Source organism: Parambassis ranga, chromosome 1, assembly GCF_900634625.1.
Source record: "Parambassis ranga chromosome 1, fParRan2.1, whole genome shotgun sequence".
In the NCBI taxonomy this organism is placed as follows: domain Eukaryota; kingdom Metazoa; phylum Chordata; class Actinopteri; family Ambassidae; genus Parambassis; species Parambassis ranga.
The window spans coordinates 16,441,621-16,466,876 of NC_041022.1; the positions used below are offsets into that span (position 1 = coordinate 16,441,621).

General features: G+C 41.1%; 2 protein-coding genes across 6 annotated transcripts in view; both read right to left on the reverse strand.

The window, feature by feature from the left end:
* Window positions 1-5,389: 5,389 nt before the first annotated feature.
* map2k7 (mitogen-activated protein kinase kinase 7) lies at window positions 5,390-16,362 on the reverse strand. 3 transcript variants are annotated; one of them, XM_028400040.1, is made up of 12 exons: window positions 16,160-16,362; window positions 14,306-14,353; window positions 11,189-11,333; window positions 10,792-10,858; window positions 9,859-9,972; window positions 8,732-8,851; window positions 8,539-8,646; window positions 8,259-8,438; window positions 8,041-8,121; window positions 7,517-7,659; window positions 7,015-7,060; window positions 5,390-6,936 (listed from the first exon to the last, which is right to left on the reverse strand). In XM_028400040.1, exons 1-12 carry the CDS (start codon window positions 16,281-16,283, stop codon window positions 6,793-6,795), a joined length of 1,320 nt encoding a protein of 439 aa, XP_028255841.1. In that variant the 5' UTR covers window positions 16,284-16,362; the 3' UTR covers window positions 5,390-6,792. The 3 variants fall into 3 exon arrangements, with proteins under 3 accessions (XP_028255841.1, XP_028255850.1, XP_028255859.1); XM_028400049.1 differs by lacking the exon at window positions 14,306-14,353; XM_028400058.1 differs by lacking the exons at window positions 14,306-14,353; window positions 16,160-16,362 and adding an exon at window positions 13,842-14,295.
* A 1,471-nt stretch (window positions 16,363-17,833) lies between these two features.
* Window positions 17,834-25,256, reverse strand: part of pkn1a (protein kinase N1a) — a 36,071-nt gene continuing 28,648 nt past the window's right edge. For 2 of the 3 annotated variants that reach the window (XM_028402831.1, XM_028402821.1), the window contains exons 8-23: window positions 25,016-25,210; window positions 24,554-24,663; window positions 24,334-24,477; window positions 24,036-24,111; window positions 23,488-23,623; window positions 23,102-23,228; window positions 22,492-22,571; window positions 22,035-22,110; window positions 21,587-21,678; window positions 21,235-21,411; window positions 21,029-21,091; window positions 20,701-20,777; window positions 20,367-20,509; window positions 20,122-20,229; window positions 19,882-19,962; window positions 17,834-19,591 (exon numbers count right to left, since the gene is read on the reverse strand). In XM_028402831.1, coding sequence (XP_028258632.1) covers window positions 19,388-19,591; window positions 19,882-19,962; window positions 20,122-20,229; window positions 20,367-20,509; window positions 20,701-20,777; window positions 21,029-21,091; window positions 21,235-21,411; window positions 21,587-21,678; window positions 22,035-22,110; window positions 22,492-22,571; window positions 23,102-23,228; window positions 23,488-23,623; window positions 24,036-24,111; window positions 24,334-24,477; window positions 24,554-24,663; window positions 25,016-25,210 — 1,889 coding nt within the window. In that variant the 3' untranslated portion in view covers window positions 17,834-19,387. The remainder of the gene's footprint in view (window positions 19,592-19,881; window positions 19,963-20,121; window positions 20,230-20,366; window positions 20,510-20,700; window positions 20,778-21,028; window positions 21,092-21,234; window positions 21,412-21,586; window positions 21,679-22,034; window positions 22,111-22,491; window positions 22,572-23,101; window positions 23,229-23,487; window positions 23,624-24,035; window positions 24,112-24,333; window positions 24,478-24,553; window positions 24,664-25,015; window positions 25,211-25,256) is intronic. The other variant, XM_028402840.1, reaches the window with a different exon arrangement.

The window sequence follows — 25,256 nt, forward strand, 5'->3', positions numbered from 1 at the left end:
ATCAGTCCAATATCTGGTCATTATCAGTGGCTGAAACACATAGCTGGCATTCAGTTCTTATTAAAAACCAAAATTAGAAGTCAGCTAAACAATGCCGCATTGTTAAACTGTTTGTATGAGAGGAGAAACACTAAGTAATATGATGGGTGTTTGGCAGCTGCAGATATTTACTGTGCTGCAGGCTGCTAGTTTTCTACTAAAAGGCTGTTTGTTAGTGTGACGACTGAATCATTTGCTCTCTGTACACAATAATAAGATGCCAATAAGAGTTTAACTCGTCTACCATGAGTCCTGTTTGCCCTCCACAACAAGAAATACACAAATTAAAAAAAACATACAAATGACCAATAAATAAATATCAGTGAGAAAAATACACTGTTGATTCATTTTCTTACTCTGTGTCACAGATTTTATATGATTGATAAAATAACTGCTGTGACTTTAAGAAAAATAAGGAAAAAAAAAACACACTGGATATTCTCCTGTCTGCACAACAATCCCAATCTGCAACACAAAACAAAATAAAAACCCATCACAAGTGCAACGTCAGTCACAACAGTCTCAGCATTACAAAAAAAAGAAGAAATAAAAAGCTCTGGTATTTTCATTCAGCTCACAACTACAGCATCCGACAAACCAGAATAAAGAATAAAAAACTAAAGCAGAGGGCGGGGATGAATAAAATAACAGCACACACTTTATGACCAAGAAATCAATCAGTCGATCATGATATCTGATCAAAGGAAAACAATATATAATAACAATAATATTAATTATAATAATAAAAAAATACTATTAGACTTTCAGCTCTGGTGGTTTGAATGCGATGGACAGACATTTAACAGCGTTAACGTGAAAAAAAAAAAAAAAACGTCTGCTCCATCTCGCCAGTGAAAGAAGCTGTCTCTGCTCTGCCTGGGATCACACACACTTATGTCTTTGTTCAATTTGGTGTCATCTTTGCCCTGAATAACAACAAAAATAATAATAATAATAATAAAAACAGTAATTTAAAGAATAAAAAACAAAACAATGGACAAAAAAAATAAACGCTAATAATAATAATAATAATCACTGTCAATAAAGACTTTTGGTAGACAAATCACACACACACTTTCACAACTGAAAAAAATGACACACAGCACATAAATGAGGGGAAACAGGACATTTTTCTACCAAACACTGTCTGCTAATAAAGATACAGCTCCTCCTCCTCCTCCTGCACAAGGACTAGTGACAGGTCCAAAGTGAAAATATTGCAAAGTCGACATGGGGACATTTAAAAAAAAAAAAGGCAAAAAAGTGTGTGTCTTTTCCTAAGTACACAATAATTAAACAATGTTTTGCAAAAACAAAACAGAAAAAAAGAAAAATACAGACTATGTATGTAAAAATCATAAATAAGGATAAAGTTTTGTGCATCCCCGTCCCCAACCAGCCATTGTCTCAAAAAAACAAACAAACCGAAAACAAAACAATGGCAGTTACAGCGGTGACAATAACATGCAATTGATATACTTTACAGCATTGATCTGCATCCCACCCTTCATAAACTACAAAACCCTGGTCTAACCCACAGTCCCTCCCCCAACCCCATATACAATCCTTAAATATTTGTCAGCTCATTCAAAACATATCTGTTGCTCTGTCGTTTCTCTGTGAACTAGCTGAAGGCGGCGATGTTGAATCATGGGGGGGGAGAAAGAGGAAAACACACCATCGCTAACTCCAGTCCATCTGTATATCTGTGTATGTACAGGAGGCGCCTCCTCCCCCATCAAAGCAAGCTGACATGGTTTGAATGACTGCATAGTGAAAATGATATTTGGTTTACTTACAGATGGGGTCACGACAAACACACACACCCTCGCTCGCAGGTACTGTCAACACTGCTGGCCTCGCACCTGACAAGCTAATATACACATAAAGCCACTATTGGCAGTAGCCAGCGTTGCTCTGTAGAACGGGATGACTTTATACATTTGTTGCGTGTCTTGTTTTGTTTCCTGTCTCTCCCTCACACACACACACACGCAGTCTGATTGGTTTCACAGGGGCATAGCGTGGCACTGTCACCCAATCAGGTGTTTGGATGGAAATGCACGCCACCAGCACAGTGGAGCATGTGTGTGTGTGTGTTTGTAAAAATACACATAAGCTTAATAATAGAACCTTGACAGTGGGAGACTGGGTCCAGCTGTGGACACAAGTGTGCCAAGACACAGACACACACACACAGTCACGCACGCACACACACACACACACACACACACACACACACACACACACACACACACACACACACACACACACACACACACACACACACACACACACACACAGTCTGAACATTGTAGTGACAGTGCAGCGTCTCCTGCAGTGAGTACATGTGAAACTGCACCAATGAGGACATCTCAGGCTGTGCCAGCAGAGCAGCGCAGCCAACGGATGCTAAGCACCAGATCTAAGCACTATTTACAATAGTTTTAACAGGGCAGCAGAGCGGATCTGCCACAATGAGCCCTGTCACATCTGGAGTTTACAAATGCAGGGAAACCTCTTTTTGTTTTTTACTAGTGAAGGTAAACCGTGGCTTTAATTCAGTTCCAGATTAGAACTGGACAGAGGCTGAGCTAACGGAGGTAACTCAGGGTCAAATCTGCTCAGGGGCCCGCATCACGAGGAGACGTGAGCTGTCTATGAGATTAACTCCCTGTATCACACAGCTGGCTTTTCAGTCACCATGGTTACCTATGCTGCATGGCCAACCTTCTCTAGGCAGATCAATAACAGAAGATCAGAAGCTGTAACAAATTCAATCAGCTGAGTCAATCAATAAGATTTACCTACAATAAATACACTTCAGAAACGAGTTATGTTGCCATGACACCTGAACAGATGACTTTTAGGGTATGTTCACACTTTGGGGATGATTAGTGTGGTTCATGTGAAAGCTGCTATCTAACCCATGATGCACAGAAACAAGCAAAATATATATCATAAAAAAGTCCAATCAAGTTCTATTTAGACACATTTTCAAAGACTGTATTTTGACCTACTTACTTTATCAAACACTTTTCACCGCCTCAATAACTGTCCAGGTCTCCTCTCATGGATTTCAGGGTTGATAAGCAGCTGTGTGATACAGGACAGCTCCTGTTCAGACAGGTAACCTAAAGAGAAGCCACACTGACGCAGGCCCACGGTGAGCAGAGTGATGAGTGAGCTGGTTTGATGTGTATTAGTTCACCAGTCTCCCCCTGTACAGTATATGAAACATACATGGCACTGCTATAATACAGCACCCCCACCCCTCCTCCGTACATCATCTCCCACTAACTAGAGAGATTTCATATATATCATAGCTGAGAGTAATCAATTATAATGTCAATAACAATAGCCATAATAACAATAACAATAACAACAATTCATATTTTCATATTTGCTTCGTGGTCACCTTTGGTGTGAACTGTCAATGTTGTGGAGCTTGCAGGCGACCTGTGGACAGATGGAGGGATGGATGGAGGCGGTGCTGGATGGATATGACACAGAGCATATGGACAGACAGACATCCCCCCCTGTTCATATCTACACTGTACAGAGATGTAGTGTGACATCAGCATATACATGATTAACTAGAGCTACGCACATTTGAGGTGAGGTGTGCATGTATAGTTTGTGTGTTAGTACTTCTGTGAAGCTGATCTCCCTGTTCTTTCTCCTCTGATCCATCCAACCTTCCCTCACTTGCTTTTCCTCTCTTCAGACATACTCCTCTGTATTTGGTACACGTGTAGACATTGCATTTGTTTCACATATTTGGCTTAAAAGAACAAGAATAAAGTATTTGTCCTTTGGGGAAAAAAGAAGTGACAGCAGCGTCTAAAGCAACAATAAGTAGCAGCAGTAGAAATGTAAATAAATAACACAGTTTGAACAGTAAACATCGTAAAAACAACACACTAACTTGCTTGCTAAAAATCATAATTGGTATTATGGTGTAACACCATGAAAGCTTTTTACAAGAGCCAGCTAGCCTCAGAGCTCTGTGGAACCAGGGCTGATGTTTGCTACGCCCGTTTCCTGTCCTCTCTTTCACACACTTAACTTCCTGTCACCCAGCTCCAGTTCGTCTCCGACTTCTCTTTAACTTGTCATCCCACTTTCTTTATACTTGCTTCCTTCTTTCTCACCTCACTCCGTACTCTCATTTCTTTTTTTTCCTGTCGTTTTAATACTGCTCATCTCTGCCATCGTGACTACATTCCAGGATCTCTCCTTCTCATTCTTCGCTCCCTGACAACTTGACAGTTCCTCTCTGTATCAGTCCTCAGTTCTCTGTGTCTAGCAGTGATTTGGTTTACTGTGTGTGACGGAGCGTGGGAGTCTGCACTAGAACACTTTGGCTATTGTCCTGGAAGAGTGAAGAGGCAGTAGGACTCTAGTCGATCAGTCTGTGGACCTGCACTTTATATGTCTATACAGCACAGTTTTAAACACGGTAACCTCAACAGGTCTGTCATCTAGCCTTATAATCGAAAAATTGGGGTGCCAAACTTTAAAGAGGGACCTGGATCACTTCCAACAATCCAATAATAGTGAGGTAATAAAAATCCTTGTGACAAATCCATAAACTAATCAGCAGATCAATGATATATTTTCCAAAAATGATGCCGTTTTGTCTTAAAGGTAGGGTAGGAGATTTTGAAAACTCAGCGAGAGTCAGCCAGAATTTGAAAGTAAACACAACTGATGACTGATGTTTTTAGCGTTTTATAGCTTCCACAGATGATTAATATTCTTCGTTTTAAAGCGAAACTGCCGAACTAATCGGTTGCTATTAGATTGTAAAAAGAAGTTACACTGATTTACCAAAAAGTGTATCAGAAGCAAAACTCCTACCCTACCTTTAATAATTAGAAAATAGAAATATGGGGCCTCTATAAACTACCTAAGCCAATAACACTAAACCTTTTATATTACCTGGGACTACAGTCATATAATCTGGGGTCAGAATTAGTGCTAGTGAACTAAGCTAGTGATAATGCCTGAATGCAGACGGGTGGAATTTAAGGCTGGGATAATAAAAACATGCTGAATATACAAAATACAGGGGAGTGTCCCCAGGTATTTGTACTGTTGCCAATTGGAGCTGTAGCTGTGAGTCCCTTAGCAAGACAGTAAATGCCGTCCCAGGATTAAAGGTTTGACACCCCTCTTCAAGGTTACAAAATCCAAAGCCCAACTGCTTTACCAAGACTCCTAAGTTTGCAGGAGTAGTGGTCTAAATCTCTTGGGCTCCACCAACAGCCACCTACAAACAGCCTTTGGTCTGGAAACACTGTGGAGCACATCACACTAAAACAGCTGAGGCAGACAGAGAGGTGGACACAGAGGAAGAGGTAGACAAACAGAGAGTGAAGTAAAGAAATGCTCCACAGGTAAGAAGATCTGACACATTTATATTCTTTGTACAAGAGAGGCTCCTGTTCTGAGCTGTCGCAACAAGTCTCAACCTGTGGCTGTCTCAACATGATTTGATTATTGATTAGAATGTTTATTTTATTGTATTCACATGCTATTTTACCTTATTTTATACTTCTAACCTGTTATTATTCCTGATCATGCATGGAGCACCTGGAATGTAAGCAATTTCCCCCTTGGGATTAATAAAGTATTTTTGATTCTGAAAGCACTCTGCTCCCATTTTCACCTCCAATCTTACTCTCGTTTGTCACACTGGCAACAGTTATTAGGTCTTTCATAATCTGCTTTCCTTCTTCCTCTGCCTTTCACACATCACCTCTTAAATTTTCTCTTAATATCCCTGCTCCTCATTCAGAAAGCACATAAAACCATACACATCTAGAAAACTACAATGCAACACTAATTTTTTTGAAATTCTTTTTCCGTATTTTTTCCAATTATATAGCTGCTATGTAACATATCTGATAGCAAAATGGCTCCTTATATATTAAAATGCACAGCTAACAGAATAATTCTTTTGTGTGTTAGTGTAAAGGTGAGTAACTGAAATGTAACTCCAACAAACACGGCGAGTGTGTGTCTATATTTAACCACTCACACACAAGGAAGTACGCACTCATACACATACAGAACCGCCTATAGTTACAGCCTGAGAATGTGTAATCGTAGAAACACCTGAAGAATCATAATTGCACCAAACATTGTTCTGTTCTCTGTCCTTATCGATTATGTACAAGAGCAGTTTGTGTTTGCTAAAGAAGCAGATGCTTTGTTCCAGTGTGTAGTGACTACTCTGTTGACTAATCCAATAGCTTGGATCAATGCTGGAAACAGAGGTGAGGTGAAAAACTAATGAAAAGTGGAGGAAATGTAGAAACACATAAGATACACATTTTGTATGTAAGTGTACAGCTGTTACATACACCGTGATGTGATAGTGTAATGTAAATGAATGAAGCTAACTACAGTGTGCACCTTTTCCTGTTCCCTCCTCCCCATGTCTGCCAGTCCAAATGCAACACACTACTTAACAGAACCACCTATGTCATCTATCCATCCATCTACCAGAGCACCTGTGTCTATCACTCCATCTGTCCATCCAGAGTCCTCCACTGAGTCTCCGTGTCTCCCTCCTTTAAGGGCTTTTCAGGTTCTCCAGTAGACAGATGGACAGGCAGGATGGGTATGACGCTTGGCATAGCTGCTAACAGCTAGACTAGAACAGACCGAGTCTGTGCTTGGCAAAGCTAAAGCTAGGCTAGTCTAGCGTATGGCTAAGCTAACGCCAGGCTGGTCGAGACTAGGCTACCTACTGAAGAGAGAGTGAAGCTGGTGCTGGTGGCTGTAACACTGGCTGCTGCGAGGCGACTCGGTGCGATCCATCACCGTCTGAAACCAACCAGCCACGTCCACCTCTAGCACCTCGTAACGCCGAATGAAGCTATGCTCCTGTAAAAAAAAGAGGGCCAAATTTAGCAACATAATCCTAAACGAAATCTTTATTAGTGTTCACAAATCATGACTTACCAGCAGTTGATGGTATTTTGGCCTTTTTCTGTGATCCTTTGTGAGGCTGTAGAAGAATATCACAATTTATTAATAAAAGATGAAATAATTTTCTTTATATATCTTATCAAATATATTTCATGCATTATTGAATACACCTATATGTACATATTGTATGTCAAATTTCCTACTGGGAAACGTTTTGCATAACATTTTAATGAATAACCACCTTTTGGAAACAGCACAATCAAAAAGCACAGACACACTAAATGACTTATCACAACCTTGAGAAAAAAGATAAGATTACTTTTAGCGTGAAAACGGTGATTTGGTGCTGCGTACAGCTGTTTACAGTTTAAATATTTACAGTCATAACGGTGAGAGTTACTTCCTCTCACCCTCATATGTTCAAGTTGCCTGTAGTGTAGCAATCAACATTTATTGCCAATATCTCATCATATTTCAGTATTTTATGAACCTTGTTTTGGTGAGTTCGGGCCTATACAGTGACATTTAAACTCACCAGTCTTTGACGAAGGACTGGAAATCAAGGGAAAAACCCATGCTGAGAGGCAGGAGAGGAGGATCTTCCTGCAGCACTTTGGTCAGAACCTCAAAATCTGTCTTGCAGTTCTTGTAGGGGAACTGTCCTGTAGCCAGCTCCACCTACAGATCAAAAGGACACAATTAACATCAACAACAACTTTTTTAATGATTCTACAAATATGTGCAATTATTGTATCAGATGTTACAAATCCTTCACTCCCCTTTAAGTCCTAAACAAATGCTTTTTTCATTTCTTATCTTATCCAACTTATTTATGTAATGCTCAGAACAAGATGAATACTTTCAGTTTAGAGTTGAAGACTTCAATGATTTCCACAGTTGTGTATGCCATGACCATTATGATATTTCATAACAACACACAAGAAACATTAGCAATTAGCCTGTGCATCAGATCTGTTCATTGATGTTATTGAGATTGAGATAATCTCAATATTCTTGTGCACCCAAACTGACATTGAATACACTGCTTAATTTTTTTACCAGAGAGATGCCAAGGCTCCACACGTCTGCTCGGATGTCATAGTCTGGTTTGGTGGGATCTGGAGGGTCTATTCTTTCAGGCTGCAAGAAAAAACAGTCATCACTCAGTTTGGGACTTTTTTTTAAATAGTGCTGCATTGCACTATGAGATTTGGCTCTGATTACTGACAATTTGTGTGTACAATATATGTGTGTATATGTAAGTGTGCTTCACGCACCGCCATGTAAGCAGCACAGCCAGCACTGCGAGTCTTGGCCTTGGAGTCCACAAGACGCCCGCTGATGCCGAAGTCACAAAGTTTGATCTGACCTTTAGCATCCAGGAGAATGTTTGAGGGTTTGACATCCCGATGGATGACGCCATGTTTCTCTTTCAGGTACAATAACGCTTTCACTATCTAGAGCAGAAACACCCATAGTAAGTGTAAGTGTTAGAACAAATCTATAATTTGAGTAATGCTGCACTATGCCATCTGTGTGTGTTCTTTTGTGACTTACTGCCACTGTCATCTTGCCAAGGATTCGCTCTGGGATGGGGCCCTGGATTCTCTTCTTCAGCTTCTCAGCGCAGGTTCCCATCAGCTCCATAGCAATGAATACATCCGTCTGTACATGTGACACACACACATCCAGTGATCAGAAGGTGAGTTTTTTGTTGTTAAGAAGAGTAAATTATTTTATGGACACTGACATTGGTTACTATGGCACCGTAGCACTGGATGATGTAAGGGCAGTCGTGACTCTTCAACACAACATCCAGGTCCATCAGGATCCTCTTGTTCTCATCCTTGTTTCCTGTACGGCGCATTTGCTGGTGATACAAGCACACACAATGGTGGGTGTTCATGTTAAGAAACAGGCCATTGAAGAAATCACACAACAAAGACTCCTCTTGTGAGCTGATAGACTACCTAATTGTTAAACAGCCTAGATGTCTACAATTAAGTTATCTCTTAAAAAGAGGGGGAATTACCATATGTGTGGATGTTCCTGCCATTGTGTTAGTAAACTGGTAACAATTAAGGCACAGCCCAAAATAAGTGTGTGAGAGACCATGCTGAGGGGTTTGCCACAAGCTCATACTGGTTGAGAGAAGAGAATTTATGTCTTCATATTCACCGTGGAGACTTTTGTTACAGACACAGTAAGTAGCCTGCTAAATGCTCACCATAACAGGATTTTAAAGGCAGGGGAGGAGATTTCATTCTGATGCACTTTTTGTTAAATTAGTGTAACTTCTCTTTACAATCCGATAGCAACCAATTAGTTCGGCAGTTTTGCTTTAAAACGAAGAATATTAATCATCTGTGCAAGCTATAAAACACATCAGCCAATCCTACAAGGCGCCCCTGGCTGGTTGTCACTCTTCCTGCTCTGCGCGCACCAGAGAGGTACGTGCAAGACGGGCAAAGTCACAGACTGGTTGGGAGGCGTGGCTTCGGGGTGAACTCCGAGAGAAAGGGGCGTGTGTTTACTTTCAAAATCTGGCTGACTCTCACTGAGTTTTCAAAATCTCCTACCCTACCTTCAAGCATTTTATATTATCCAGAGCCAGGGCAGCCATTTTAAGTAAATTCTGAGTTTAAGAATGACTAAAAAAACTTTAGCAAGGAAACAGAAATATACAATGACAGACAATGTTATATTAATCTAAAAAAATGATGATGAAACTCCCAGTCAGAATCCTATCATAGAGCCAGCATCAAAAATGAACCTTAACCTATCATTTCAGCTATATAAAAACAGTGATTTCAAAAGCACAATCACTGAAATGATTGCATTAAACCACTACACGAGGATTGTGTAGAAGGGTCTTACTTTGACAGCGATGACATGTCCTGTTTTCTTAAATCGCACTTTGAAGACCTGTCCACACGTTCCGCTCCCGATCTCCCCTTCACTGATCAGGTCTGTTACCTCTGCTGGATACCGCTGTAGATACACCAAACAACACATTTGGCCACACTTAAGACATTTTTACTAATAAAAATGTTACATAATGTTTTATGCATCCCTTGAAGCTGAAAACAGACTGAGGAAGCCAGCTCTGATTTTCTGCATGACACAGCAACAGTCAACCCCAGTGGGCAATTTAGTAACAAATGTTTTGATGTGTAATTACGCTGATCCCCCATTGGCCTTGACAAATACCAGCAGACAGCAGGAATATGCATAATTGTACTGCTTCGTTAAAAATAAATCATGATGCAGCGAGTGACATATCATGGAGTGAATGATGTAACGTCCCTTCTGGATTAATGAGAGGAAGTTAAAACAATCTGGGCAGCAGAGATGAGTCACATCATTTAAGCATCTTTAAACTGACAAACATTGACTGACTTTGAAAAACAAAAACCTTAAGGCTGGAATAATTAAAAAACATGTATAAAAAAAATAGGAGCAGACAAAATAAACATATCAAGGTTGATGACAGTTGGTTCATGATGTTCTGTTTGTCAAAAAGAAAACCAAATGCCAAAGAGCCCTGAAAGGGAGTCTACACTCAAGGACAATTCTGCAGTGTAGAGTTTCTTAATAAAGCCAGAGGGAAAATAAACATTTAATTACTGACTTATGTATTTTTACCTATTGTTGATGTTGTTTGTTTTGTGGTCCATTTCAGCTCTAACCCACCCGCCCACCTGGGCTTGGCCAACTCTTAGTCCATTTTTGAATGAGCCAGTTTTGCAAGTAAACAGCTAGAAAATTAAAATATAACATAACAAATATAATTTGTGTGATGTATCTCACCTGGCCGTCGATTTTTAGATAACCTGTCTGTTTCATGATTTCCTGTAATTTCTGGTCAATCTCTGCACTGTGGGAAGAAAAAACATAACAAAATCAGCGTCAACAAATGCTCTATAAAGTGAGACTTCTGATTCAGAAAAGGATGCTGTGTGTTTCTGTACATCTGTACCTCCCACTCTCTCTGCATGGGCACGTTATACATAACATGTGACCCTTCATATTTACACCTTCTCTCTACTTATATTAGTAGACTGACTCATTTTATGCGGCTACTATTAAACATGCTCAAAATAGAGTTTAAAGACTTTATCTTGTAGCTATCAAAAAGAGTTGGCAACATATACACAGTGATACATCTTTTTGTACTCAGATCATATTCAGCACAGAGTCAGCATACTTCTCTAGGCTCTTCTGTAGGCCGTATGGAGGTGTGGGCAGGGTGAGCATGTGTCGTGGGCGGCTGGGGTAAGGGTGGTGCTGAGGTGAGCTCTCTGAAGATGACGAACGGCTTCCTCCATCATTGGCCAGAGGCAGCTGGAGCGCTGAGGTGGGGAGAAACATGACATGTTAGATGCAGACAGGAAACTGAGGGTGTGTGTTTTAGCATGTAAGGTGGCTGTGTTTATTCATGCATTCACTTAGCCCCCTATTTTGGTAATTTTAAAATGTAACGCATCAAAAGTGAAAGTGATTTACATACAGTCACGTTCAAAGGTTAGCACACCTTTTAATGTTTTTGTGTAAAAACATAATATATGTTGTATTATGATCATTTGTCTTAAGTAAATACAAATCAGATGAACAGCAGGATATTTATTTAGCAATCTGAAGCCAAAAAGAAAAAAAAACACTAAGCGCCCCTTGATTTAACAACACAACAATAACTTAAAGTAAACAGTCTCTCAAGGTCCCCCCAGTCTTTAATTGTTTAAAAATATGTACATTGGTGTGTCTTGTTGCATGACCCAATTTTGACCAAGCTTTAAGGCAGATGGCTGCTGCAAAACAAGCCAAAATCATCACCCCTCCACCACCATGCTAGACAGTGGGTATAAGGTGTTTTTGGTAAACCGCTGTGTTCAGTTTTCACTAGACATGGCGGTGAGGATTAAGGTCAAACCACTCCACTCATCTGTCCATTGCACATTCTTCCAGAAGTGATGGGTGAATTTACTGGGATGTCCATCAAGGGTTGATGATCAGCAGCACCTGCTGCAGCTCACCTTCTTAATTATGTCCTATGGAAGCAATAAGGACCCACTCAGTGTTAGCCCCATGTTTTTTTTCCTTTTTGGCTTTATTTTTGCGAAATAAAAATTGGCACGTATATGCCATTCGTCTGACGTTGTATTTGCCTAACACTAAGACCCAAGACAATCAGATGTTTGTAATTATTATGTTTTTACCAAAAAACATCACTCTATCATATCCTATGCCATAGAAACTAACAACAAAATAAACTGGCCTTTGTGGGGTAAAAGAGTTCTTTCACTACAGTGCTGCTACCAGTACCCTGCATAGTATTTAACCAGTGTAAGTGTTTGTTTTTTTCACCTTGACAGTTTTGTTTTTGTTTTGCTGATGCTCTTATGCAAAAGCAATGCCATCATCAGGCAGAAAGAAACAGCACAGGGTTAGCCTGGTTTGGGAGGTGAAGTTTAAGGAAGTCCACCTTTTTAAAAGGAAAACTACAGCGTGTGACAACATGGGTTTTTATTTTAATAACTTCAGGCATCGGTTTTTTAAATGACAGAATTGTACTCCCAGAACACAGCAAAAATGACAAATTAGGCCATTCTGTTGCCAAATCTGGACACAGTCCAAACAAGGCAAATGCAATGGGCTTAGCTGACAGTTGGGGTCATCGTTTTGTTTGGGGTACACTTGCTTTTGGCTAATGTGCGTGTCAAGCTGCATCATATTAGCCATAATGTTATTTTTACAGATCACCACAAAAATTCTGGTGAGTAGAAGTATCAAAACCGATGCATGTAAAAAAAAAAAACCCAAGTTCGTCTAAGTTTTCCTTTAGAGTCAATATCATTTCCATGAAGCTTTATAAACCTAATCAAAACCAAACCAAAATCAATACAGACAGTGCAGCATGCCTATCGCAATACATAAAGACAGACTGTTAACATGCGTTCAACAACACACAGAAGGTCCAAAAGCCCCCTGATGTCAGGTGCAGGCGGATCCTGACGCCTCTCAGGCTTGAGTACAATCTTGTAATCAAGTATCATTAGTATGTGTCATGGAACCAGATTTTCAGACAGTCAGCATGTAGGTTGACCTTCACCATTAACACTATCATTGAGACCTTATCTCCACTTTCCAAAACATGTCACATGCATGTTATAAATATTATTCTAATTATTTGTGTAAAAGACAATTGGGAACTCCTGAGAGTGCCAACAAGTGTTTGTATCCGTGAGTCACCTGGATGGATCAGCCTGTAAGGGGAGAATCAGTTAGTTAAAGTGGAAGAGGGGTTAGTGTGAAGAGAACGAGGGACTCAAGCAGTATTTGGCACAGATTGCATCTCCATAGTTCGGCTGGCTCCAGATGGACGGATAGGAAGACTGACGGGCTGACAGAACAGAGACACACACACACACACTTGCAGGCACTGCTGCACTGACTCCTGCTCACACACAGTGCCGCTGAAAAAAGGAAGGGAAGGGAGCCAGAAGATGAAAAACAGACAAACAACATCAAACAGTCCAGTGTGAGAGACAAAGTAGAAATTCGGCCAAAACTGCATAGCACAGACTAAGCTGAAAGTCAGACAGTGAGAGAGGCTCAGACAGAAGGCAAGTCTTCAGTCAGCATACAAAGAAAACACAGAGAGGCTGCAGTGTTCGCAGCACTCCTGCAGACGGACCAGTGGGGGGATGCTGTATTAGAGACTGTGTCAAACGAAACACAACCCAAAACATTGTGCCGTGCAGAAAAGCCACATGCACCGTGATTCTCTGCCTCCAGCGAAACAAAGATTAATCATCCGACAGACGTCCTCACACACACACACTGTGAACATCAACACATACCAACACTGCCCTGCCACTGGCACAGACGCTCACAGGACAGACAGGGAGAGGGTGTACAGATGGAAAGATGGAGAGATGATGCGAGTTCAGAAGAGGTGTAAACAAACTCAAGGCTAAAATATCAGCCTTGGTCAAGTGATTGTTTTCTACACACAGAATAAATGTATGAGATAAGGAATAGTTGTATTCATAGTAAAAGTTAATCAGTATCTTTAAAACCTTGATTTAAAGAAGTGTTACTTCTTATATGCTCCACAGTAGAGGGTCTGGCTAAAACACAATATATAGCTGCCAATCAGTTGGTCAGGTTATTTGTAATTACAGTAACATATCATCTTATTATTCATTAATAAATAATACTGGGTGTAAGAAATGAAAGATCAGAAAGAGGAGGATGATGTAAGGAGGGACACACAGGTGTTGGGAGTGTGCAGTGGCAGAGAGAGCGATGGATTGAATGGTACCTGCACGCTGGGAAGGGGCTGGAGCAGGACTGAGCTGGATCACGATGACTAGACAGAGGAAAGAAAATATACAGACACACACACACACACATTACTGCTCTGTTCTACTGAGACGATCACACATGTGCGCGCACACACACACGCTCCATCAAATAAAAAACAGACGAAAAAATCAACACAGACCATGACAAATTACGAATTAAAAAAAGGTAGCAGGGGTTTTTTTGGTTTGTCTTATTGTCAATAAATCTCATCAAGACCAAAGTCAAACCTGGACCACTCTGCCCCATTAAATCCTAATGAAGTAACGGATAAACAGAAAAAAATGTCCACACAACTGGAGACTTTAACAACCATGCAGTAAACAGGAGTAATATAACGATGTGTAAACAATCTTAACTTTTTCTTTTCCAATACAGACACCTCTGCTCAGACATCAGCTCTGCTAGTTCAGAATGTAAAACTGATGTGTAGAGTTACTCAGGTGCCAGTGTGTCCAGTTATACGTCCGATGCTGCCTAAATCAAACTGATTGAATACTACATTTTTCAGGTGTCGCATTTCGCTTTGAAACTATTTATTTTTTGCTTGTTCCCTAAAGTGTGTCACCAGGGCCAACACAGGGCAACCTGCTCTCTAGGTCACTGTTTATTTATTTTTTTCTTACTTTTCAAACACACTGGTGTATCTAAAGTCATAAAAACATAGAAGGCAAAACTGTATTGGATATGACATGGTTATACCCAGATGAGGATTAAGATGAATACATAGCTGGTTATATGTGTCTGATGTGTGCATCACTGGTTTAGTTTGATAATGAAATGTGTATGTCACAAAAGGACACATTACTGTTGAGTTTGGTCTTTTCATGAGATTTGACAAAAAATAATTCACACTCATTTACAATCAGTGTCGTCCACTGCTGAAGTACCTTCACAAAGCATTTTCAAACAACACAAGGGGGAAAGAAGCAGGTCTGTTGATGAATATCTGTAGAAAAGAATATTTCAAATATTGCCAGCAGGTTTAGATGGTCACTGTTAAGATAACACTGATATTTGTGTCTTCCCTGCAGTCATGTCACAAAGCAGAGACAAGTTGCAGACTTCCCTGCTTCACCACCTGAAGTACCACTCACTTCATACCCACTGAAACCTTTCAGGGACATTATGCAACACGTCTGCGGCAATATTATATTCTACCACCACTCTTTTATGCAGTAGTTGTGCTTACAACACAGCTAGCACCGTAACCAATGTCAGTTAACGTATGTTCAACGTTAGCTACCGCAACATAGCTTCCACATATTAGCGTCTGCTTCGTCAAGAATCAAAAATGGCAAAGGAACCTGACTTTGCCGCAAAAGTCACAAGGAAATACTCTGCTTTCCAATTGTATAATTTCACAGATAAGGTGGAGGTAAAGGGCATACGGAGAATAAGTCATTAGCAAACTGGAAACTACATAAAATTTTCAAACTGACGTTGGGCCTGCCGCCGACTATCACTAAAGACTGCTAGCTTGTTAGCTTAGCATGTTTGACAGGACAGAATCAAAACAGATTTCGGGACATGACTGCGAGCGAAATATGTAATGACAGTGCTTCGGTGTTTAAATTCTGCATTACATTAATGACTACAGAAACAACCCCACTTGTTGAGTTGATTATTTGACACTAAAACCACCGCTCCAAGCTCTGTTGGTATTTGTTTATGTAGCTAGCCTGTTAGCATGAAGCTGGTAGCTAGGAGCAGCATACAACACCCCCACTCCCTTCCTCCCTCCGCCTCTCCGATCTTTCCCTTGCTATTCTGCCCGTTACCAACACCCCGGTCGTCTCCGGTGGACACTCACTCGGCCTCGGGCGTGATCGCTGCGGACTCATGTCGATGTTGAGGTCGATTCTCCGACGAGCTTCTTCATTTTCCTGCTTTAGTTTCTCCTCGATTCGCGACAGCCTCTGTTCCAGCGACGACATCTTGAAAAATTGAGCACCATGTAGTTCCCAGCAGAGCTCTCGACTCCCCTCTCTGGCAGGCAGGCCAGCAACACACTGACTGACAGACTGACACACACACACACACACACACACACACACTGCAGTAACGGTACCACACATCACACCCATGCAACAGATTAACACTTTTACAATCAGTAGTAGCCATTTACTCAGTTATTAAAACTCAAAGTTTCATTAAGTATTCTGACTTTCAAGAAAACTTTTAGCTTTAGGTCAGTTATTAATGTAGTCTCTGGACAGGAAAGGACAAATGATTTGCTTTCTTAACGAAAATCTTTCAATATTTTGCTGTTTTCTGCCGTTTTTAAATCGATGAACCATCCATGAAGTGAGCCCTGCACCCCTTTTTTCCTCTGATCTGATCAGAATGACCCCACACTTCTTTCATAAAAGGGAGGTGTTTGGCTCAATGACTGATAATTCTGTGACTGTGAAGATTCTCCTTTATATCTTTAATGCTTGTGCCTGCAGTAGAAGGTCAGAGGTGAATTCCACTGAGTCTGGACTCTTCAGGAGAATCAGTTTTTCAGCAGTTATCTACAGCAGGTAAATCTGTTTGACAGGACCATATGGGCCAACCTGCTATAATGTTATAGCAGAGCATGATTGACCTATATCATGTGCTCTTCTTCACCATCTTTCTTCTTCTTATTCTTCCGTAAGTTTGTTGGCGCAGCGTATCTTCAGCATACATTGACCGATTTCAGCCATTCAACTATCAAAATGTTCATCTCACAGAGGAGAGTCCATTTTAGTCTTAACAGCTCACTAGGTGCTGCTCTATCAAACTTGTATTCAGAATTTTCTCATTCAGAATTATATCCAGCCAGGCTCTCAAAGTTGGAGTGGTTTTTGAGGTCTCCTCTGCTGTTACCATGGTGACAGGCTGACACACAGAGGCATACAAAGCTCTGAATTGCTCTGATTCTCCAGCAATTCAGAGCAATCCTTCACATCAGCATTCAAAGCAATGCTTCAGCTGCAGCAATCAAACTTGCGTTTTCTTCAGGAAATGCCCTTTTCTATTTATTTTGGGACCAAATAAATAGTTAAACCAGAAGCTTCAATTCACTGTTTCCAGATTTTCTTTTAGACTGAATGATTAAAATCAATAGTTGTAAATCTACAATCTACATATTAGAGTAAGGCTCATTGAGGCAAATTAACCAGTGCACTTACACAGACAAAGATATGAGCATATGACAGCTGAAATGTGTTGGATTAAATCAAGCACACATTTGTGACTGAACACTCCTACAACAATGATCAGACAAATGACTATAACTCAATGTGCATGTTTTTTTTCTTTATAAAATAAGTAATCTCAAAACTTTCACAAGGTTTTGTATTGTCGTACACAAGATAAGTAAAATCCACACCATCTTACATACAGCTTCAAAACAAACCTTTACTCAAGAGTGTTTTCATTCTGTGGCCTTCTAGTGATATTGTTTATTTAGACATGTATTGCCAAGAGAACAGAGTGTTCTCTAATTGGTTCTAGTGTGGAAAGCGGCTAATAAGGTTTGCTTTTTTTTTTTTTTTTTTTTTTAATGGCACCACCCACATTTTTCCACAAATCAATTAGTCTCCAAAGTGGAAGCCAAACTACAGCAACATGTTAAATTCTTGGAGAGAAATTACTAATACAAAGTTGAATGTATCTTAAAAACACAGTTTAGTGTTCAGATTGTTTCACGTTTTCCACACAGATTTTATGCTCATGTGTGTTTACATCAAATCCTTTTTAAAAACCTAGATTAAAAAAACATCCACGAATAATGCACAAACCTTCATTAAATATGACTAATTCGCTGTTGTAACATATAAGCAGCACAATTTAAAAAAAGGTAGCTGGTAGACATCCCAACAATTAGTCCACTGCAGTGAAGTAAGACAGTGGTTCTACCCCCTATAGTTAAAGGGACAGTTCACCACAAAGTCAAGTTTTGCCGTCTTTCTATTTTTTTTTTCTGTGGTCTGCAAGTGTTTATCTCTATGTTGTGTGTGAGTTTTACAGATATCAGCAGTAGATTTTTACCTTCTCACTGATATAATGGAACCAGATGGCACTGCTTGTGGTGTGACAAAATGAAAATCATAATGACCTAGTTTCTTATGAAAATCCAAAAATCTAAGTAACTACATCTGTTAGTCTGATTATTCGTACTGAAAACTGAAAAAAAAAAACTGCTCAGCTGAGGAGCACATCATTACTATTAATGCTCAGATGCACACCGCCAACTCAGATTCAGTGATTCAGTTGCTAGTGTAGTATAGTACAAGAAATTCTTACATGAAAGGTCTGTGGACTTTGTATGATTTCTGCATGGAAACACGGATACTGAGTTTTTCCAGATATTATTTGGCACATTGAACACCACAAGCTGAGTGCCATTTGGTTCCATCAAATGAAACAGAAAGCTCTGCATATCACACAAAAACATTAAGATAACCAGCCCAGTAGGCCACAGGAAAATATAAATAATAGATTTTGAGGTGAAATATCCCTTTAAGTTATAATTTATCTACTGTAGCATCGGTCATAAAGACCAAGACTGATCATCTTCATTTGTAAGCACACGTTCCCTCTGAATGTTTCCATTTAGGCCGAGGGCCACAAAGCAAAATGCTTTTCTGTGAAACAAGTACAAATGTAAGGCATTGGTATGAGAGGCCTCTGAGCGACCCCTAAACAGTCAATAGTACAAAAAGACAGCAAGCTCCCCCTCTCACAGCTGCACAGGTGACCACAGTGACACATGAAGAGAAGGGAGGAGGCATTTTAAAGGCTAATGATATACCACTCACTGGTGTGTTTGTAACATGACTGGAGAGGGGGAACATTTATCCCCATCTGTATTGGCTTTTATTTTTTCAGTCCATGATCTCTAAAACCCAGCAGACACACACAAAATGTGTCTACAGTCTCTCTGCATTCATTCACAGTGTTAAGTAGCGGCAGACCGGCACAGATTCTCAGTCCACTCTGGCTTAAAAAAAAACGTCACGCAGCCTTCACCAAATCCAACATTCTTCGAGGTCTGTGAAGCTTCAGCCTACTAGCAGAGGTCAGACACATAATCAAAGTCCCGGAAGCTGTCCTGGTCTTTGCGGGACAGCATACGGGGTTCACGTGGAGGTGTGAGCGTTGGCGCTTCTGTGGTGAACTCTTCATCGAAGTTGCTGACATCCTCCTTGCCTCCAATGGTGGGAACGAAGGGAGGAGGAACCTTCCTTTGCAGCAAAGCCTCCCAGTCTACATTCTGGAGGGAGAGGAAGCAAAAGTGAAGGGAAATATTAAAGAAGGAAAATCCAAGGAGGAAACGGGTTTGGTTTAGTTTAAACCCCACGTGTCTGTCTAAAATTTTTTGGGGTCTTATCAGACGTTACTGCTAGTGAAAAGTGTATATTTCCTTCTGCTGCTTCTTGACAGCAAAATCTGGACATTTGTCAAGAGGTGAATTTTAAATAGTGCAGTTCAGAGTGAGCAGTTTGATGAAGAGCTACAGGCGACAGTTTAACACATTACCAAAGAAGCCATAAGTATACTCACTCTGAAAAATGGCTGCTTCTTCACTTCCTCCGCATCCTTCTCACCAGAACCGAGTCTTCTCTCTGGGTTCCTCCTCAACAGCTGCACACACACACACACACACACAAAAGAATATAAAATTAGGAGTGGATACTAAATGTCACCATGGCCTTGTGAGTAAGTGTGTCACTGATGAAGTGCAATTGTCACGTCAGCTGATGACAAGACAGTGAGATGAAGTGTGTGTTGGTGTGTTCGTACCCTCCTCATGATGCCGATAGCCTCAGTGGAGAGGAAGCGTGGGTAGCGGACTTCATCATTCACAATGCTGTCAAACACTTCCTCTTCATCATCCCCTGGGAATGGAGACTACACACAGAAAAGCACACCTAACTTAGTACAATACATTTTAGATACAAAACAACAATTGTAATATGCATTGTTTTTTTACCATTTAAAACCACGTTCACTTTGATTCCACAACGAGAGTATTACTTTGTTCTCACCTCTCCCACCAGCATTTCATAGATGAGGACACCCAGTCCCCACCAGTCAACCGCTCTGGTATAGGATGTATCTGTGAGGACTTCTGGTGCCAGAAACTCTGGGGTCCCACAGAATGTGCTGGTCCGGTCCCCGTAACCCATTCCTGCAGAGAGAGGAAACTTAGCTTAGATCTGTAATATTAAATCCTGTTTGTTTAATTGCATTTCAACACCTCTATGCTTCTGATCCAAGTACACAGAGCTGCCTACTTGCCTCTAAAACTCTCTCCCTGTGCACACTACCTCAGCAGTGTTCATATATATAGTAATATATAGTATAGTAAAAAAGATCCACCTTCTTTACACAGTCCAAAGTCAGCAATCTTCACATAGCCATCTGTGTCTAGCAGCAGGTTGTCTAGCTTGAGGTCTCTGTAAAGGAAAACAGATGTAGGCCAGAGTCACTTCAGTGTTTCACTAAACACAGCAGAAGTTTTAAAAACATACAAACAGCCTCATGTCAGGCTGACGTCATCTTAGTGTGGTGACTTGGGTCCACGTTTGTAGAAAAGGTAGTGAAAACACAGGCTGACACTGCCATCCTTAGAGCCATGCTGCTAACATGCATGCATTTATAGGCGAGCAATCAAGTGAGAAATCAGGTTTACATTGACTCCACTTACCTGTACACAATCTTATGGTCATGAAGGAACTGAAGTCCAAGTACCACGCAGGCCGCATAAAACCTGAAAGAGAAAAGAGGGTGATTAAATTGGATTCAATTCAATTTTAGGTGTGTCTCTTAGAAACTCAAATAAATTGATTTAAAAAAAGCTTTCTCTATTAATTCCTTCTCTAAAACACACACACACACACACACATTACTTACACAGCCCGTGGCTCAGTGAAGACGTCTGTGTGAATGTGCATCATCAGGTCGCCTCCTGCTGTGTACTCCATAACAAAACACACATGCTCGGGCGTCTGGAAGCATGCAAACAGGTTGACCAGGAAAGGATGGTGCGACAAGTTCACAATCTCAAAGATTCGCTTCTCACACATCAGACTGGAAGAGGAACAAGAGAGGAAGAGGGAACATGAAGTAAAACAAAAAGGTCGATAAACACGGGGAGGTGAAAGAGGAGAAAGGGTTAAAGGAGAGAAAACAACATTAGAGGGACATTTATAGATCTCTCTGTTATAAAACACTGAAAACACAAAAAGATGTCAACAAATCGCACCTTTCCACCTCATCCCGAGCTACGATGTCTCCTTTTTTCAGGGCTTTGATGGCATACATGGTGCCTGTCTTCTTGTACTCTGACAACAACACCTGGAGACATACAGATGCTCTTTAAAGTTTGAATGAGCAGAACAAGAGTACTGAAAAGCTTTTAAAATCTATCGTGACATTACAATGGAAGCTAAACTCTTTGATGACATGACACAAATTTGAATCAACCCATCCCCACAGGATACACAACAAGTCAAAACAGCTCTTTAAACGCAGGCAAAAACCTATTAACATGTTAGTTTTTGCCGTGTTTGTAACAAAAATATGCACATAAAATGTGACCTATTGCATCATGTCATCATATATTAAACCACATAAAGCAGTGGTATTGTTACTAATGTGTCTGGTGATTTATTTTTTGGTAGATACCCAGGTGTAATTTTGTAAAAATTTACCTTTCCAAAGTGTCCCCTGCCCAACACAGCGATCAGCCTGAAGTCCTGCAGTGACAAAGGGCCTTTCTTCTGCCTACTGGAGAGACAGACCAACATTTAAAGGTTTTTTTCTTCCTTAGATAGCAGGGGTAACAGGCCAGGACAAAAGACAGACAGAGACCCTCACCCAACCTGCATGTCTTTTAAAATTGTGAACGAAAAAACACGCATAAACTCCTCACAGAATGGCCCTGATTTTAAGACTTGGATTAGCCTGGAAGCTTCTTCCTTTGATGTGAGTGCAAACCACCACAATAACATTCATCTGTCCTCTTCCTACTGACACACATCTAAATGCCTTTGTTGTTATTAATTAACAAGCCAATACACTGCAACTAAAAAAGACAAAACAACAACAGCAACCAATCCCCCCAAATACAGGTTGAGTTTTTCTGTGCGGATGTGTGTGTGTGTGTACCTGCTAACGGACGGGGTTCGGACAGGGGACTCGGGGATGATGTCACAGGGAGAGAAAGGCTCGATACCTGGCACTCGGTCCTATTAGAGGACATCCAGGGTAGGAGACATAGAGGCAAGGACATGCAGAGACAGGCGGGTATGAAGACACAAAATGGAAGACAAGAGACGTGGTTTGGAGGTGACATTTACTGTCCCTTGCTCTGGCTAAATTTACGTGAAGGCCATCCACTGGTTTTTCACGCTATGTGATTGACAAGCTTATGACCTTCGGTAGGAACACAAGGGTCTGTTCCTTGAACCTGCAGAATGGGGCCCACAGGAGCAAGGGCATCATTTTAATGGTCAAAATGGTGATCAGAGAACTGCTCCTTGTGTCTTTCACCTTTGTGAATCCACCAACTTCACTTCCTTTGCACCCAGAAAAAAAATGGATGCTTCCACCTTGACTGTTTCTTAAGGACACTGCATGTGCATGTTGCCTCAATTCATCTCCTCAGGCCAAAAACTTATCAATCACTCATATCTTGTCTTGACATTAGTTACATGCTTTGACCCTACTGACAATAGTTTGAAAGGACATTTTAAGGACACCAGTTCTCTCCACACACCTCCCCAATTTCTCGGGCGTCCTCTCTTTCTGTCTGTCTCACCGGAGTGTGTGTGTCCACATCTCTCTTGTAATCGCCTCTTATTGGAGAGTCGCTGTCCAGACTCAACTTCTCCACTGATATCTCTCTGAAAAACCCACACGGACACACACAGACCAACGTGATAATGCAGACAGACATAACACAAACACAAAAGGGTTGTTAGACACAGGGCAGAAAAAGCATCACATGCTTTATTCTCTGCCAGGAAACACAAGGAAAAAGGTTCTAGGAATGATGCTTTGTTTGATAGCAAAGTCTGACTGACAGCTATCAAACCTCACACACACACACAAATGCAGTGTGTTCTGAGGTGTGTGTGTGTGAGATTTCTTTGTGTGTCTCACCCAGAGTTGAGGGTGAGGCTGTGTGAGTTGGGGCTGTAGGTTCCTGAGTTGTTGACGGTGGGGATGGCGTTTCGAAGCAGCCTGACCCACGTTCCAATGTCTACATTCATCTGACGAGCACGAAGGAACGCCTTGCCTGAAATTGCATCCACAAAGAAGCCATAATGTCTCAGATGAGCATGTAATCATCAAACACACAAACTGAAGGTATCAAACGGGGTAATAATTGTCTAATTTCTACGTTCATACTTAAAATTCAATTAACAAAATAAAAGAACATGACTGTAACTTGAAACTTTGCTGATCATTGCAAAGACAACCTAGAGATGTGCAGTATGAACAACTGTCATCATCATTAAGGATTATTCACCACTAGAGGGAGCTGTGGTTTAAAAAAAGACAACTGAACTGAAACTGCAGCAGCTGCTGTGTTAAAGCTTTGAGGGCTGTCTGTTGACTCTGATGTGTAAATTGTACTAATGCTGATGAGCAGGAAAGGAGGAGAAACAGCAGATTCTTCTGTTTTCTCTCTGCTGCTCGTTTCCCACCTTGCTGCTTAGAAAAGACTTTTTTCTGCCTCTGGAGACGAGGGACTCTCTCAATGACAGGGTTAAAGAAGGTCACCTAGAAAACACACAAAACATAAGACATTTCTTTTTCAGCTATCATGCTGAGACAGAAGGTTTGGATTATGACACATCAAAGCAGTGTTTTCCATCACAGGTGTGTGTGACAGATTGTCAGCAGGTGTTGTGCACACATTTGTGTAGTTATAGAACACAAAATGCCATATATGCAAGTACGTGTGTGTTCAGTATGTTTGTGTGTTTTGTAATGTGTGTATACCTCAGCCAGCAGCAGGCCATGAGGCTCCAGCTCCAGCTGCACTCTGTGTTTCTGGTTGTCCAGGAACTCCTCCAGCTTCAGGTACTTCAGGGCGCACAGCGAGCGGTAGTCCTTCCAGTAAACAGCGATCTCCATCTCCCTCGACTAAAACACACAAACACAGTTTGTGTTGTAATGAAGGCTATTTACTGTACAAGTACTCCTGTGTGTGTATACTCACCCTTTCCAGCTCCACAGTGAAGGTCTGGTCCCACGCCTGTTCTCCTACAGTCCTCCAAGCCGTCTGACCCACCACTGTGTTATCCAGTTTCAGCACCGCACTCACCTCAGCTGCACACACACAGCAATTATTCTCTCTAGGTGACTCTCCTTTAGAGTACCTGACACTTCTTTGTGACACTGAAAATGTGCAGGCTAAAATTAATGATACAATTTTATTTCCTTGGAGGCACAGCAGAAAGGCAGTGTGGCAATTATGTGGAATTTGCTGAATATGTGTGAGCGCTGGGTTGTGGTAATTAAACTGTCCCGCGTAAAGTGAGTACTGCCTCAACAGAGCAAAAAGCTGCTACTGTACAGTTCCTATTGATTACCTCCAGTGCACCACAACTAGAAAAAAAATTACATTTGCCTACTTAAGCATAAAGATAATAAAAACCCTGCCCTCTACAAAACCACTTACTGGAGAGTTCATCCATCTTGCTGGGCGTCTTCCCGCTGACAGAGCCGCTGCGTCCGTACAGTCCCTTGCTGCCTCTCATGAAGGACCTGGTGTCTCCAGGGCTGTAGCAGGGCAGCATGACTGCTGTCCCTTTATTGCGACCTGGCACCACCTCCAACAACCCGACACAGCCCAGCAGCTGCACCTGTAAGGTACCTGAAGACAGAGGAGAAAACAATGCAGGTACAAACTACAAACACAC